Source organism: Danio aesculapii, chromosome 6 (genome assembly GCF_903798145.1).
Source record: "Danio aesculapii chromosome 6, fDanAes4.1, whole genome shotgun sequence".
Classification (NCBI taxonomy): domain Eukaryota; kingdom Metazoa; phylum Chordata; class Actinopteri; order Cypriniformes; family Danionidae; genus Danio; species Danio aesculapii.
The window spans coordinates 3207972-3226416 of NC_079440.1; the positions used below are offsets into that span (position 1 = coordinate 3207972).

The following is an 18445-nucleotide window of genomic DNA, read 5'->3' on the forward strand; positions in this document are numbered from 1 at the left end:
AGGTTATTATTTTACACAGTATTTTTATTTATGTTAAATAAAAAAATAAACAGACATCCATACTAGGAAAAGCAAATAATATAGAAGTCTTTTAAACCTTGAACGCCATGCAAACCTCTCCAAAATATCCTTCTGTTCAACAGGAGAAACTCAAACCTGCTTGTGAAAGGTGAAGGGTGAGTAAATGAACGCTCAGATTTGGGTGAACTGTCCCTTTAAGAAAGAAAATTGAAGTCAAAATGAGATATTTCAGTGTCTGTATTTTTAATCACTACTCTTGAAACTGATAAAACACTGTAAGATAATCGGTTAATGAACAGTTTCTGTATTTTGTGGTTGTGAATTGCCTTATGGGATGTTGATCTCTGCTCTATCGGCTCTGCAGTTTAACAAAGTGACTTTTATTGAGATTTTAGTAGCTTAAATTATTATAATGTATAAGAAACGGTAATATCTATACACTCCCAGAAATAAAGGTACAACATCTGTCACTGGGGCGGTGCCTTTTTAAAAAGGTACACTGTTGTACTGTACAGGTGAACATTGGGATCTTTAGGGTTCACTTCTGTAGCTTTAAGTTACTGTGAGGTAAACATTTGTACTTTTTAGCTATTAATATGTACATTTAAAGACCTGTTGGGAACAAAAATGTACCTTTATTTCTGACAGCGTAGAGAAATAAGTCTGTAAAATGCACTTGCACTTTATTACAAGGCTTTTGTAGTGCAATATACGACGCCAACCCAGACAATATAACACTGCAAACAACTGAAAATATTCATAAGACACTTTCTTTTTATACTTTAAGGTTTAAAGTTGCTGCATTAAAGATCAAATCTCCAATAATACGATTTAAAAAAGCAAAAATAAAGGAGAGAATCACAAAATACAGAAAACTGCTAATTTAGAGATGTTCTCATACAGTGTACATGTCAGAAATAAAGGTACGCGAGCCGTCACTGGGGTGGTAAAGAGGTACAAATTTGTACCTAAAAGGTCCATATTAATACCTCAAGGGGTATATATGAGTACCTAAAAAGTACAAAAGTGTTCCTCTTAAAATTTGTAGGTACTAATATACACTTTTGAGGTACCAATATGGACCCTTCAAGTACACATGTGTACCTTTTGAAAAGGTACCACCCCAGTGACAGCTCACGTACCTTTATTTCTGAGAGTGTACACACACACACACACACACACACACACACACACACTAATAATGCTGATCATCTATTTCACCCTAGAATACCATCAGAATAATGATCATTCCAGCTTAAATGGCAAATAAAGCTCCAGCTGTAAAGATCATCTTACATGAGAACTGAAGCAAATCGATGGCGGCTCTGCCTTTCAGACGACCTCTCAGACAGACAGCCGGCGTGAGAGATGATCCCTGCAGTCCCATCAATTCCCAGAACACACACACACACACACACACACACACACACACACACACACACACACACACCGAGAGCGAGCACGGATGATTCTGACGTATAAAGTGCAGAAAGCATGACAGAAACGCACGCTAGCGGGAAACACTGAGGTTGTGCACTGCAAAAAAACACTTCTCTTACTTACAATTTGTCTTGTTTCTAGTCCAAATGTCTAAACATTCTTAAATCAAGGAGCATTTTCCAGACAGGCAACAAATATTGTCATGTTTTCAGAAATAATGAGTCAAAATGAAGTGAGTTTTTTAATAAAACGAGCAAAATAATGTGCCATTAGGTGGGGGAGGGGGGGATTGGAGACGACAAAATAGTATGTCAAAAGGAAAGATAAGATTATTTTAACTTAATTTTAGCTTGATTTTAAAGAAAAACTCACTTCATTGACACATTATTTCCTAAAACACGACAATATTTTGTACTCGTCTCAAAAATGCTTCTTGATTTAAGAATGCTTAGATGTGTAGACTAGAAACAAGATCAAAACTAACCAAGAAAAGCTCTTTTTTTGCAGTATAGAAGTAGAGGCTTCTTGAGCAGCAGCTTTCAGGCTAAATATGAGCAAAGTGTTGAATCTACAAAAGTGTTGAAATTGTTAAGGGTTTTCAATCTGCAAGAGCACATTTGGTTTCTAGAGTGACCATTCGATGCTGCATGCTGGTCTTTACATTCACTAGAAACAAGCAAAGCATGCATAGATGTCTAGAATAACACTAGGGGATATACTGATGCTAATAGGCAAGAGCTACTGCACTAAAAACACTGGGTTGGTGGAGTCAAATATAGACAAGCCCAAAGTTGGGTTTAAAAAGCGTGATTACTAATATAATAATAATAATAATAATAATAATAATAATAATAAACATTAATTAATAAAAATATAATAATATAAAAAAATTATTAATACGATTTTTATTATTTTATAAACACACATATATAATAAAAATCGTATTAATAAAAAAAATTAACAATAATAAATATTAAAGTTAACATTAATATTATATATATATATATATATATATATATATATATATATATATATATATATATATATATATATATGAGCTTGATTTTGACTTAAAGTTGGGTTAATTTATTTATTTTTTTTATCAAATTTAGATGCAACTTTTGGGTTTGTCTATATTTGACTCAAAATTGGGTTAAATATGGACATACCAAACCGTTGGGTTAAATTTATTTCGATAACACTTTATAATATGGGATAGTTAATGATAATGTTTTACTAACATATACAATCACCCATAGTTGTTCAGCACTTATTACTGCATTAATAAAACCTAAACCCAAGCGCTTGTTAACATTAGTTCATGCACTGTTAACATGAACTACTGGGTTTTTCATTAACAAACATAAATAAATGCTTAAATGAATGTCTTGTTCATGTTAGTAAACCCAAAAAAATCCCAAAGATTGAGTTTATCCATATTTGACTCAACATTGGGTTAAATCAACCCAGCATTTAGTTCATTTTAGAGTGTTTAAAAGTATTTAGCAAAAGCAAAGCAAGGCCACGTTGAACTGAAGATCTCTTGGCTGTTGTTGGTAAACCTGAGATGCGCAGGTTTCCTTGAGTTTGGAGGTCGCTGGTTATATTTCCACCTGACAGAACGTCTACCTGTTCTCCAGAGTCTGAAATGCTGGATTATTATTATTGTTCGAGAGCATTTAGAACGGATGCCCTTTATATTTCATGTAGTTTGTTTAAAGTTAAAAGCTTTTGGTTTAAAAAGTATAAAAATGTCTTTTAAAATGCAGACGAGAGCAGAGAGAAGCTTCACTGCCCCTGCTGGAGGCGAACCGAATACATAGCAAGCTCAGTCCCTCAGACCTGTGGAGATGAGGAATCAAATACAGAAATGATTCATGAATCAACTGAGATTTTCTGAATGAGTCGCCATTCTCTTTGGAATCGACTTGGAGTTTAGTTTTTAACAGCAGATAGGATTCTAGGGTAGCTTTTTAGCAACAGATGCCGCCCTAGGCTAGCTTTTTTTTAGCATCAGATGACACTAGGCTCGGTTTATAACATCAGATGGCGCTCTAAACTAGCATTTTAACATCACATGGTGCTGTATGCTGGTTTTTAGCGTCAGATGGTGCTCTAGTCTAGATTTATAACACCAGATGGCACTTTAGACTACCATTTTAACATCCGATGGTGCTGTATGTTAGTTTTTAGCATCAGGTGGTGCTCTAGGCTAGATTTATAACACCAGATGGCACTCTAGACTACAATTTTAAACATCAGATGGTGCAGTATGCTAGTTTTTAGCGTCACATGGCATATTAGGCTCGTTTTGTAACATAAGACGACACTCTAGGCTAGCATTGTAACATCATAGCGCATTGTATGCTAGTTTTAAAACATCAGACGACGCTTTAGCTTAGCATTTTAACATAAGATGGCATTGTATGCTAGTGTTTAGCATCAGATGGTGCTTTAGGCTAGTTTTATAGCATCAGATGGCAATCTGGGCTAGCTTTTTAATATCAGACGACGCTTTTGGCTAGCATTTTTACATTAAATCGTGTTGTATGCTAGTTTTTAGCATCAGATGGTGCTTTAGGCTAGTTTTATAACATCAGTCCAGATCTTGGATAGCTTTTTAGCTTTAGATAGCTATCTTGGCTTGCTTCCTTGCTGAAAAAAAAAAGCTTAAACCAGCCTAATCTGGTTGGCTGGTTTTAGCTGGTCAACCAGCCTGGTTTTAGAGGGACCAGCTAAAACCAGCTTGACCAGCCTGGTCTAAGCTGGACATAGCTGGTTTTGGCTGGGCTCCCAGCCTGGCTAAGCTGGTCAAGCCGGTCATCTGTTTTTTTTTTCAGCAGGGTTTTTAACATAAGAGGGCCCTCTAGACTAACATTTTAACATCAGACTGCACTGTATGCTAGTTTTTATCATCAGATGGCACTTTTGGCTAGCTTTTTAACATCAGATGGTGCTCTAAATGCTAGTTTTTACATCAGATGGTGCTCTATGCTAGGTTTTACATCAGATGGTGCTCTAGGCTAGTTTTTACATCAGATGGTGCTCTAGGCTAGTTTTTACATCAGATGGTGCTCTAGGCTAGTTTTTACATCAGATGGTGCTCTAGGCTAGTTTAACAGACAGCACTCTAGGCTAGCTTTTTACGGCAGTTGAAGTTCTAGGCTAACTTTTTACAATCAGACAGTGCTTTAGGCTAGTTTTTAACAGCAAATATAGTTCAAGGCTAGTGTTTAACAGCAGATGGCTCTCCGATCTAGCATGCAACCATACACAAACACTACCATAGATGTGCACTTGTCCATATGGCCGAGTTATGCATTTTAATTGGTCAAATGTGCTTGCACCTCTACTTTTATGTCACAAAACCAACGCAAACACAGCTAAAGCTAACAGCGCCATCTGCTGCCAAAAGTCGAAACGCAGAATTGATTTAACACAGAATCGCAACTCATTCAGGAACATTTCTGAATCATTTCTCTATTAGATTTACTCCCACAGTGATCCATCAATCCATCCCAACAGGTTGGAGGCACGTCCCAAAGTTCTTCTATCCAGTCTAAAAAGAGTAACGACAAAAAAATAAACAAAGTACCAGAAGTCCAAAAAAGAGAGTCATTCCTGGCCAGATCAGTTGACCGCCTCTGTGACTGTATTACGCACATACTGTGAAACCCATGTGTGTGAAACTGCACTGGATCCCGGACCAGACCCCCGGACGCTCCACATCCCAGATGATGAAAATCCCGCAGATTCTGGAAGATTCTTCCCAATAATATTATCCGTGCTTAGATCAACAGGTAGACCACTGAAAGAGTGGCTCATAACAGGAATGGACACCGGTAATACTGCATTCTCCACTGTCGTAGATTCAGACTCATCCCTTGAAGGTGTTAAGATGGATCTGTCGTCATTCAGGACGAGTTCTCCTGAGTTCTCCTTTGGTTTTGTGGTTTGCTCTTTTTGTTGCCTGTTTTCTTGCTCGGCTCTCTGTAATGCTGCGTCCACCAGAAGCTTCAGATCGCTGAAATCTTGAGGACAAAGTTCTGGAGGAGTCGGAGGTGGAGTGTTTAAAAGCACTCCAATCGGACTCAAACTTGAGAGGGATGTATTAGACAACGGGATACTGGTAAAGTGATGATCTTCTCTCCGATATCTAGTTAAACCTTCTCGTCTCAGTAAACCACGTGTGTCCAGCTGCATCAAAGCCTGAACGCCTCCATCTTGGCTGCCAGATGATGGCAAGCAACCGGCTCCTGCTAAAATTGCAGTCGCAGTATTGCCTAACAGTCTTAAATCCAGTGTGGGGGCGGGGCAAATGACTGAGGGGCGTGGCAAAGAGGTGTGGCATTCTGGGGAGGCGGATCTGTCTGGTTTGCTGGTGCGTCGTGACATTGTGAACTGAGTGGGATCTTTGCCGTCTTTCCGGAGCAGGTCCGGCAGGAGCCTCCGACGTGCGTTTATGAACCAGTTGCAGATCTGAAAATAAAGTCAAGTGTTAGGAGCTTAATACATCATGACTATTTGCATATTTAAGTTTAATTTACAACATGTTAAAGAAACCCAGGTTATAATATGCTTATGATTTAGCTGACTTGTTATGGGCTTGAAAACTACACTGCAAAAAATGCTTGATTCTAGCCTAAAGAGCTAAAGATTCCTAAAATCAAGAAACATTTTCTAGACAAAATAATAATAATAATAATAATAATAATAATAATAATAATAATAACAACAACAACAACAACAACAACAACAACAATAGTCTCGTTTTCAGAAATAATGTAAATAATAAACATGGCCCCGGTAATAAGATGCAATGATTTACTCATGCCAACAAGTGAGTTTTTCTTTAAAAACAAGCAAAATAATCTGCTAATGGGGTAAGGAAAAAAAAATAAAATAAGATAAACATCTAATTTTTACATCGAGATAAGATTACTTTGCTTACCCCAGTGACCAATTAATTTACTTGTTTCAAAGAAAAACTCACTTATTTTTGACAAGTAAATTATTGCATCTTATTACCAGGGCCATACAGAATCTGCTGACATTTCTGGACAGAATTTCGTGAAGAAAAAAAAAAAAAAATAAATAAATAATAATAATAATAATAAAATCTGCAGATTTATATTCAGAGTATACAATGTCCACAATAATATTGAATAACTTAATTGCAGAGAGAATAATAAAGTTATTGAACCAATTAATTACATCAAGCTATTACATTAGTATTAACTAATACATTAGTTAATAGTTTAATTATTAATTACATTATACATATTTATGGTACAAGCATCCAATAGTTTAATCCTGGACCACGAAACCAGCTATATGGTTCAAGACTGCATGGATAAAATGAGAGGGGTCTAGAATAGGCATGGGACTATAACCGGGTTTAAGGTTTTAATACTGCTAAAATGTTCAGTTATACTGTTCCCAGGATATATGTAAGGGTTTTTCTTTATGTATTTGTGTGTTGTAAAGAAATCTGTTTTTTAAACTAGTGAAGAGAGCAGAAGTCAATGATTTATTTTAACTATTTAGCCTGACATGTTGACTGCTTCAAAATATTATAAATGTTTCTTAAAGTAAAATATACTGTGTTCAATGGGGGGTAAAGATAAGAAAGTTGTTTTTATTTGGGGTTTGTTTACCCAGACATTTAAAAATAACTTATTTTAGAGCAGTAATCACAATACCATGAAACAGTGTTTTTTTAATCATCATCCAAGGTTATCATACCATTAGAAACGTATACTGGCCCATGCCTAGTCTGGATGCAGACCTGCTGCAGTGCAATCTGAGCTGCATGCAATACAATTTAATGGGTTTACCTAACCCCACCCCTCACAGTGACATCACTAGCTCCGCTGAGAGCATTGTGTCTGACATTGCGTCACTGAGAAATGCAATCTCAGCTTGCATCATAAACATCCAGATATTATTGACTTCCATAGTATTTTGTTCCTTCTATCGGTGTCTTAACTACACATGACGTGGCACAGCGACACACGATAATAGGCCTTTTTCATGTTAAAACAAGTTTATCCTAACCATCTCCAACAGCAATGAGCAAAATAATTGACAACAGTTTAATCTTCTGCAACACTGAGAGTAAATACGTGAAGTTACTGTACACATCCTCCACAAATCATGTTTGATGTAACGAGGCATCGTATTGATGGTGATATCTTGGCTCGGAATAAAAAGCAACCATCATCATTTGACTCGTGCAGTGAATCCCTCTGCTGGAGGCTCGGTGCCGTGCATGCTGTGTCAGTCAGACTCAGACATACAGCTGCCTCTAATGCAGAGCAGAGGAAATATGCAGCACATTCCTGCGCTCTGACAACACCAGCGAGGACAAAACACAGCGCAAAGCTCACTGTGAGAAAGTTGGAGTCTCTAAAGACCACAGCCAACCTCATCGGGAGCGGATCACGCACAAATAAAACACTAGAAAGAGAAAACTGATGCTTATCCAGACCAAAACATGATCATTTATTCCACATATATGGTTTCCCCTCAGTGTTTAAAGCTAGATATTTCGTGTGCGCCATATTTAGCACTTGAGGCTATCTTCACAACACAAACAGTTTACTGTAACACAAAAATCTGCAGAAGTGTTAAATGTGTGTGTACCTGTGAGACGGAGAGATGTGTCTGTCCGGACAGGCTCAGTTTCTCCTGTTCTGATGGATACGCATTAAAGCGATGCTCGTACAGCCAGTCCCTCAGCACCTGCACCGACTCTTTGGGAAGGTTTCCTCTCCGCCGCCGTTTGGCAGAAGATCCGCTTCTCCTGCCGCTGGTAGACAGATTGAGCGGGAAACCGTCACTGTCTTCACATGGGTCACTGTCAGACATGGCAGAAAACTCTGTGTCTCCGTGATGATCCTCCTCAAACACTAAGAGAATGACACAATATTAGTGGACTCACAACAACAACACATGCTATATAACTGCAGGTTAACTATGCTTACATATAATAACAAACAAGTTATTAGTAACTAATAAAGTCATGAAACTAACCTTAACTTCTCCCAATTTGACTGTCACGCAATAATGTGCACCTTTTGTAAAGCTGCTTTGAAACAATTAGTCAAAAGGGCTATTCTACAGTGGCCGAGAGAGCTTAACGCGCTGCAATAGGGTTGTGCGATTAGGAAAATATCTAATTGTAATTTTACAGATATTGAGATTGATTTAATTTTGTGGTCAGGCTTCAGCTCAATCTGTATCGTAGCTTCTTACTGCTAAAATGCAGTAAGTAATAATAGAAAAAAGGAACTGAAAAGACATTGGGCTCTATTTTAATGATCTAGGCGCAAATCGTCCAAGGGCTTATATTCACAAAACATCTCAACACTAAAAATAACTCTTAAACTTTACTATTTAGGAGACATTATGGGCATGTCAGTCCTAAAATGTTTGCTCGAAGAGTATTTCTCAAAGTATTTGTCCTAAAATTAGCTCCTAAATCAGTCAAACTTTAAGTGTTAAAAAAATAAATAAATAAAAAACTCAAAATCACTAAGACCCAAACACACATTATTCAAAAATTGCTTGTTTTTTTCAGCAATCTGAGTGTAAAAATAAATAAATAAATAAATAAATAAATAAATAAATAAAAAGACTTAAAACATCTGTCCACAATAATCCTCCAAGACAATACATTACAGTGTTCCTCTAGGATTTTTTCCAGCTGTGGTGGCAGGCCTTTTATTTTTACACAGATCTACTAACTACCTGTGGCGTTATTTTAATGACAAATGTTGTGAGTGCAGTATTAGAAGAAGTCGAGATCGCATTTATGGAATAGCCTACAGCATGCGGATCTCTTTGCTTGCGCGCCGATTTCCTCTGCTCGTGCACAAAACTTCTTGCACGTCCCTTCAAATATAAGCCGCTTCAAGAGTGCGCAGATCTTCTTGTGCGCTCTGAAATAAACGCTGATGAAGTGCGATTTAGTTCGTTTATGTAACGAGTATGTCTCCAGCATTTATTAGATTTGCTAAGAATATTTATGAATGTCTCTAATAGACCTACAGAGCGGTATTAATGCGTCCTGAAGTAAACTGAAACGGCTATACGTCGTGTTTGCTGGCCTCACGCACCTGTCAGCACGTAACCTTAAAGGGTTAAACAAATGGCGCACAGCACTACTACGGTTACAGAAAAGTTCGCTCTGTTATAATTCACTTACCTTTTAATACATTTTGGTGTGATTATTACCTGCTATTACCTGCAAAATTAAATGTTTTGAATAAGAAGCTGTAATACAGCCGTGACGGGATGAATTTTGCCATGGCGCCCCGCCATGGAAGAATGAATATAGCGGACACCATGCATTAACTAATAACACTGGAAGAAACTATTTAGTGTGTGTAACATCAAAAGCAAAGATCATACTTTTTAAGACCTCAATTCCATAAATATGTCTATTTTTTTTAACACGGCAACATTGCGCTCAGTTATCATGAAGAAACAAAAGAATAAATAAAATAAATGAAGAAATATCGGACAGATTCCATGTCACCATCACCAGAATGCTTTGACAGACCTTTCCAAATGCAACTTAAAGGTACAGTTCACCTAAAAACTTAAAATGTGCTCCTTTACTGACTCTCAAGTGGTTGCAAACTGGTTTCTTTGCTCTGTTCAACACAAAAGATGATATTTTGAAGAATTTTGGAAACCGACAGCCATTACCATCCATAGAAAGGAAGTCAATGAATACGTTTTCAAGCATTCATAGAGATATCTGCGTTTGTGGAAATTACTTAAGGGTGAATAAACGTCATTTTAGCTCAATTTCTCTATTTAACCCTTCTGTTGACTTATGGGTCAAATGACTTGGGCACCACTTTAACAGCAGAAAACTAAATGGGGCCTTTTTATATCTTATTGTATTGTATGTTTGTATTGTTGTGTATTATATTGTATGTATTGGTGACTTTCTAAAATGACACCAATGCTAGAACAAATGAAAACCATTTTCCATTTTCATGAATTATGTATATATTTAGGGTATAGCAGTTGTCATTCGGGTCAATTTTAAGCTATAAAAACCATTTTGACACCACAAAAACTACTTTCCAACACACTCACACCGCAAACAATAAGAATCTGCTGCTCTAACTTTCATGAATACGGTCTTGCTAAAAGCTTAATCATGTAGGCACTTTAGCATTAGAAAATACACCCTTTACTCTAGCCAAATATTGAGTGTTCACTAATTAAACACTGCACCAACATGGGAAAACGTAGATATTCAAAGAGTTTGTGATGAAGATGAGCTGGTTTCTTCATGCAAAATAGGATTGATGCGGGATTTAAATGAAGCGGTTTTATTTTGGAGGTTTAGTGAAGATATCTCATTTTAGGACAAACAACTGGAAGACAACAGGAGGCTTAAGCAGCATCATTCCTGACGTCAACACACTCTTTTACTTGTTTTGACTGCCAAACAACAACCAGCACCGACCAGTGAGAACCAGCGCATCAGCTGTTGTCTTCCGGCTGAATGGTCCCGGTGTGTGTGTGTGTGTGTGTGTGCTTTAAAAGTGTCCTGCAGAGAAATGTGTTTGACTGCTCTGCATTTACACATCAAAAGACTGAGTGTTGACTCGGAGGATCTCCTGCATTCACACCTCCACACACACACACAGGGAAATCACACCGTTCAGTAGACCACAATCTACTGTCTTCACCTCACAATGAACATTATCATCAAGCATTATCTGACCGTCATTAACACCCAACAAAGCACGCATTCAAATTAATCTCATGCAAACCCATTCTGAATACAGACAATGCTCAAAAGGTGTATACTTTGACGAATCTAAATCTTTTATCGACAGAAAATGAAGTGGCACGGCTGTGTCAACACTGAGAAGCGTTTCTTTTACAACACACCAGCACATCAGAGCATGTCCTGAAGTATTGTGTGACACTCGAGACTTTCAACCACAGCGATAAATTACATTTGACTTTATCTCCACACAGAACACAGCTACTTTAATTTGTAATAAAATGTCAGGATTACAGATATAACTCCAGAATTACTTCACAAATTTAATCCAAACATTCCTGATCAATGCAATAAAGAGATGGGATCTCTATATATCATTGTGTATGGAAGTGCCCTTTGGTTTTTGGGAGAAAATTCTAGATATTTTATCCATGGTATTAAAGCAGGATATACCCAAATGTCCAAACGGGGTTTTATAAATATGCTCCTATTACAAGCACTTTTACTAGTTCAGATAAGAAACTGTTAACTTTCTGTTTATTACATGTAAAACTTCTAATTGCTTGTTTTAGGAAAAACACAGAAAGCCCACATTTTAGACAATGGTTGCAGGAATTGTCTCTCTGTCTGGCTTTAGAAAAATGTACTTGTATAGTCAAGAGAAAACCTGAAAAGTTTTTCAAAATTTGGGATCTCTTTGTAGGTTTCCTAAAGGAAGCTGATCCAAATCTTTTCTCTGTATAACTTGTATTACCTGCTATTGATAGATCGTGGTTGTTATATGATGTACCTTTATATTGTATCTGTAAATGCATGCTTTTACTTGCATGTTTGCATATTTTTAACGTTATTTTTATGCATTTCTTGTATTATTTTCTCTATTTTTATTATTTTATTTATTTGTGTGTTTGGTTTTGATTTCTGTTGTACATGTTAAGCTACTAAAATCGATAAAGTGTATTAAAAAAAGGCAGTATTACAGTTTGTGAAGTATTTGTATTGTACTTCTAATTTCGGAGTGATTTCTGAAGTATAGTGCACCGTAAAAAAACTTATTCATCTTAACTTTGACTAAGAATCTCAAGTTAACTTTGCATGACAACAAAAGCAGCATTAGATTAAGCTGGTAACAAAATCAAAGTACTAAAGACGAGTAATCATGCTGAAAATTTATACATTCATTTTCTTTTCGGCTTAGTCCCTTTATTAATCCGAGGTCCCCACCGCGGAATGAACCGCCAACTTACCCAGCATATGTTTTACGCAGCGGATGCCCTGGGATCAATCTCTGGGAAACATGCTGAAAATTCAGCTTACAATTAAATTATATTTGCATAGCAGGTAGCTAACTTAGTTAAATTTTTCCACAGAGTTTGATGCATTATCAGAGCTGCACGATATTGGGAAAAAAACTAACATATGATTATTTTTTTGTGATACATACTGCGACATTGAGTATATTTTTACCAGACGAGTTAAATCTATTTGCAAAGAAGTCATAATTTTAGACTGAATAGGAGGATTTCGTAGCAGAGCACATATGCATGAAATGTAATAAACCAATCAGTGAAGCAAAGTGAGAAATTAAATAAGTGCTTCAGGGTTTTCTGGAGGTCTAGTAGAAATTAAATACACAACTTGAATAATAAAATGTCAAAATGACACTCATCATTTTTACTGTGTTTATATGCTATACACGAATACAATTAATCTTTCATAAAATAACAAATTGTCAATTTCTTGTGCATGAATTTTTTAAACTGGGTTGAAATGCTTCCACGCTTGCTATCTCTCGCTATCTATCTATCTATCTATCTATCTATCTATCTATCTATCTATCTATCTATCTATCTATCTATCTATCTATCTATCTATCTATCTATCTATCTATATATATATATATATATATATATATATATATATATATATATATATATATATATATATATATATATATATATATATATATATATATATATATATATATATATATATATATATATATATATATATATATATATATATAGGTAACTTATGGTTAAACTCAGCAATTATGCCACAATTATGCATGTTTTTAATTGTGGCTCCTATATATAACTATATCCCAAATCGACATTGCAGATCCAGCGACGTGATCGTGGATGTGCACACTGCGATATCGATGCTGAAATTATACATTGTACAGCCCTAATTTTTATTTCTAAATTAACATTTTGGACCTTTCAGAATAAGACAAAAGCAAATCAACTCAGAACAAGTTCCTTGAAGTAGAAAGTGTCTCAGCATCTATAAGAATTGTAACCGTTTAAATCTCAGTAAAAAACAACAACAAATGTTTCCACATAAAAAGGGTTTCTGCTGAGTGTTTAACAATTGCTGAAAAAAGCTCAAAATACGAGCAGTACAAGCATCTCAAATAGTTGTAATAAATGAAATATTTTTTTTTTATGTAATAAGCATAGATTCTGTTAAACACAAATGAAGAGATTTTAAAGAAAGCTCAAGACTTGAAAACAATGGCATCCATGATTTTTCTACTATGGATCTCAAAGGCTTTTAGCTTTCTTCAAAAGTGAGCAAATTTTAATTTTTGCGTGAACTATCCCTTTAAATATTACATGTAGCACTGCCAAATGGAAGATCTCCTTCAATCAATGCAGGAATGTGAAGTCACAGTTTTATTTAATCACACTGCAGGCCTGAATATTGCATTATTTTTTTGTTAGACACATGGTATTTGGTGGTTGTGGGAAAAGCACGGCTTCATCCACGTGAAACTCAAACTCTGTTTCAGAAACGCATGAATCAGACACACTCCAGCAGCTCAGAGTTTCTTTCTCCTGCTGAAACCTGAAGCCATAAAGAGAAGCTAAAAATGTGGGAGTTCCTGAAAGCCACTTTAACAAAGCAGAGTGTGTGTGTCTGGACATTCAGGCTTCAGTCTGAAACGGTATCAGTCTCACTGTTTCACATTTCATTTGTAGCAACACACAAGTTCATGACAGTTTTACCTGCAGAATCTAAAGTTTCAGATTTATCGTGAAAGCAAGTGGAAACTGCAGTTGGAAAACATTCCAGGCTAATAAAGTATAAACACATTACTTTTGTAAAGCACTTTTGAGATCACAACTCCATTTAAAGGGATAGTTCACACAAAAATAAATATTCGGTCATCATTTACTCATCTTGTTACAAACCTGTTCGAAGAATCCTTCATCTGCTTAAAACAGATTTGGAAAAGTGTTGGAAACCTGTAACCATTGACTTCCATACTTATTTTCCCTACTATGGAAGTCAAATGGTTACGGTTCCATCTCCTAAGAGATTACACATTATGGTAACGTAATTGACTACTTTTGGATTACATTTAGATTACTTCTGTGATGCATGTTACCATCTAAGAGATTACACATTATGGTAACAGAATCTGACTACTTTTGGATTACATTTAGATTACTTCTGTGCTATATTAAATGTTTCCATCTCAGAGATTACACATTATGGTAGCAGAATCTGACTACTTTTGGATTACATTTAGATTACTTCTGTGATGCATGTTACCATCTAAGAGATTACACATTATGGTAACGTAATCTGACTACTTTCGGATTACATTCAGATTACTTTTGTGCTATATTAAATATTACCATCTAAGAGATTATACATTATGGTAACGGAATCTGACTACTTTTGGATTACATTTAGATTACTTTTGTGTTATATTAAATGTTTCCATCTAAGAAATTACACATTATGGTAATGTAATTGACTACTTTTGGATTACTTCTGTGCTATATTAAGTGTTTCCATCTAAGAGATTATACATTATTGTAACGTAATCCGACTACTTTCGGATTACATTCAGATTACTTTTGTGCTATATTAAATGTTACTATGTAAGAGATTACACATAGTAATGTAATCTGACTACTTTTGGATTACTTCTGTGCTATATTAAATGTTTCCATCTAAGAGATTACCCATTATAGTAACGTAATCTGACTACTTTTGGATTACATTCAGATTACTTCTGTGCTATATTAAATGTTTCCATCTAAGAGATTATACATTAAGATAACATAATCTGACTACTTTTGGATTACATTGAGATTACTTCAGTGATGCATGTTACCATCCAAGAGATTACATATTGTGGTATGGTAATTGGACTACTTTTGGATTACACAACAGTGTCCAACATGTCAAAATATATTTTGAGTCAAACATGAAGAAACTCAAAAGGCTTAAAACCAATTGATAAGCAGTAAATTGTTTTTTTGTTGTTGTTGTTGGGTGAACTGCCCCTTTAAATCCCAATCTAAAATTCAGTATTTATGTAATAAACCTTTGTTATTCATAAATCTACTTTGATTTGCAGTACGTGCAAGATACATGTCAAAACGGATGACATGATTCTCATAAATGCTTGAAAAACAGACAATTTGGCAAGCAGAAATTCATGAAACTACACTTAATTATCTACCATTATCACTAAAAACACCAAACAATTGATTATATAAAGTCCATATATCGACGACAACATTTACCCTAGCTAACTTACATAATCGCACAGAGGTTTAAAAATTACATTTGCAGTCCAAAACAAACACGACGGTCACAGACAAACAAAAAGTGATGATAATTTTATAGCCCTCGATGTCAGCAGCATCTTAAACGTCATTCACAGCAACTTTCTCCTTCCATTTGTAACAAGTTCATAATAGTTGAGCAATTCCATGCAAATGTCAACCTTGTCATAAAAAAAAAAAAGTTTACTAAAATACTGAAATAGTCTCTAAGTTTGTGTAAGCAAGTATGTTATAGTGCTTTAGAAATACTCAAATGTCAATGTTTTTAAACAATTTTATTTACTAAAGTCACACGAGTGCCAATTTCACATCGGTCACATCCTTAACGAAGCGTTTTCCTCATAAATGCTAAAATATTAAATAAATTTAAAATCAATCATGTTTTTTCTACAGTGAGCCATCTCTTATCCTTTTGATCAGCATTATTTTTTGTGGGCTGTGCAGTTTAATTCACAGAATTTTTACTAAGCATGTTGTATACTGTAAACTTGCAGACTCTTTTGGTCACATCCATAACGCATGTTCATTTCCCTCATTTAAAGTACAAAACATGTTTACAGATTGATATTTTTCCTGATCTTATAACTATATGCTCAGTTGTTCTGGAAAATATAAACAGATGTTTCAATATAATGTTAACACATACTTTCTATGTGAATTTATGTTGAGTTTTGCTGCAAATGCTACCTTCATAACGCTGGAACTGCTCTTTTACATGCAGAATCTACAGTTTCAAATTTAATGTAAACGCAAGGGGAGTTTGATAATGCTCCAGGCTCTTAAACTAAAACTACTGAGACTACAACTTATTTAAAAGGGACAGTTCACACAAACATTGTCATTTACTCATGTTGATACAAACCTGTTTGAAGTATCTTTCTTCTACTTAACAAAATATATTTAGAAAGGTTTTGTAACCCTATTTTCCCCTACTATGGAAGTCAATGGTTCCCGGTTTCCAACATGGGTCAAAATATCTTCTTTTGAGTTTCGTCCGTTGAACACAAAAGGTTTAGAACCAATAGATAGGGAGTATGTTGTTATTTTTGAGTGAACTGCCCCTTTAAATCCCATCTTAAAAGTCTGTATTCATGTAATAAACACGTTATTCATTAATCCATTTTGAATTGCAGCATATGTGCAAGAAACATATAAAAAATAATGACACTTTCTCATGAATGCTGGAAGTCAACTTTAAAAGGTTGTTAAATGTTAAACTACTTTTAAAACATACAGTTTGGAAAGCATAATTTCATTTAAAACACTCAATCATCTACCATAGCCACAAAGAGCACCAAATAAATGATTACATAAATTTCACATGGACGACGTCATATTCCCCTTGCTCATTTACATATTAAAAATTACGTTTGCAGTCCCAAACAAACACGAGGGTCACATACGAACAAAAAACACCCATCAAGTTAAGGTAATTATATAACACTCGACGTCAGCAGCATCTTAAACCTAATTCACAGCAACTTTCTCCATCCGAAAACGCTTAAACTCCAGCATAAAATCATTCAGGCAAGAAAAAGTGTGCTGGCAGACACGAATAAACAAACGGGGCCGCGGAGACGCGCGAAAAAAAGCGCTTCAGCAAACAAACAGACGCGCGCTGACGTCATCAGATCACAATGATACAATGTAACAAACGCGTGCGAGTCAAAGAAAGATCAAAAGAATCCGCGTTCGAAAGTCGAATGCTCTTCGGGAACCAGAGCAAACGGGGGAAAACAGACAGTAGAGCACAGAGCAGCGTGAAGAAAACGAGAACCAGAAGCACATCTGCGTCTCACGCGTTCAGACTGAAAAATCACGCCACGAGCACAGACGTGCAGATGGACAGGGCTCTCTCACACACACTGAAACACACACTCACACTCTCAAACACACACACACATGAGACGACAGTCACGCACAACATCCCGCCTCACCTCTTTTGTTGGGCTTCATCCTGGTGCAGGGGAATAAAACGCACACTGCTGAAGTTGCTGGTGTGGAAACGCGGCGCTCGTTAAACGGAGTGTGTGTGCGTTTCTCTCTCTCACACACACACACAGCTGTATTGAGTCGGATGAGAGTGAAGCTCCAGTAATCAGCTCATTTACTCATTAGATAATGATGTTGACAAACAGGCGTTTACCTGCAGCTCTGCTCCTCCACACAACTCCAGCGTCTCCTGAATGACAGGCTCCAGGCTCCTCCCCCAGCGTACAGGCCAATCAGAACCACACATCTGCGTGTCGTCACTCATTCAAAACTCCATTCAAACGCTTTGATTTGTTTTTATTTATTTTCCTCAATTTTTTATCACATTATTTTATATTTATCTGAGTTTTTATTTAATTTGCTCTTAAGCAAAATGTTTAAAAATTACTATCATTGTCGTTGTTACTATTTTTGTATTTTTTCCTGTGTAGGTTCGCTTTTTGAATGTTTGTTACTTGAATAATAATAATAATAATAATAATAATAATAATAATAATAATAATAATAATAATAAAACTGAACTGAAAAAAGCTGTATAATCTAAAATAAAATCTATAAATAAAATTAATTGCATAAAATATCTTATAGTTGTATAGCCCACATGAAAATTTACTATAGAAATGTGTAGTAAAGTCTGTTTTGATTC

The 18445-nt window shown here is 35.7% G+C and overlaps 1 protein-coding gene across 1 annotated transcript; it reads right to left on the bottom strand.

Annotated features, from left to right (window-relative positions):
• Positions 1-2568: 2568 nt before the first annotated feature.
• Positions 2569-17976, bottom strand: LOC130230013 (homeobox protein TGIF2). The gene is made up of 3 exons (XM_056458953.1): positions 17745-17976; positions 8107-8372; positions 2569-5940 (listed from the first exon to the last, which is right to left on the bottom strand). Exons 1-3 carry the CDS (start codon positions 17761-17763, stop codon positions 5092-5094), a joined length of 1134 nt encoding a protein of 377 aa, XP_056314928.1. The 5' UTR covers positions 17764-17976; the 3' UTR covers positions 2569-5091.
• Positions 17977-18445: the final 469 nt, after the last annotated feature.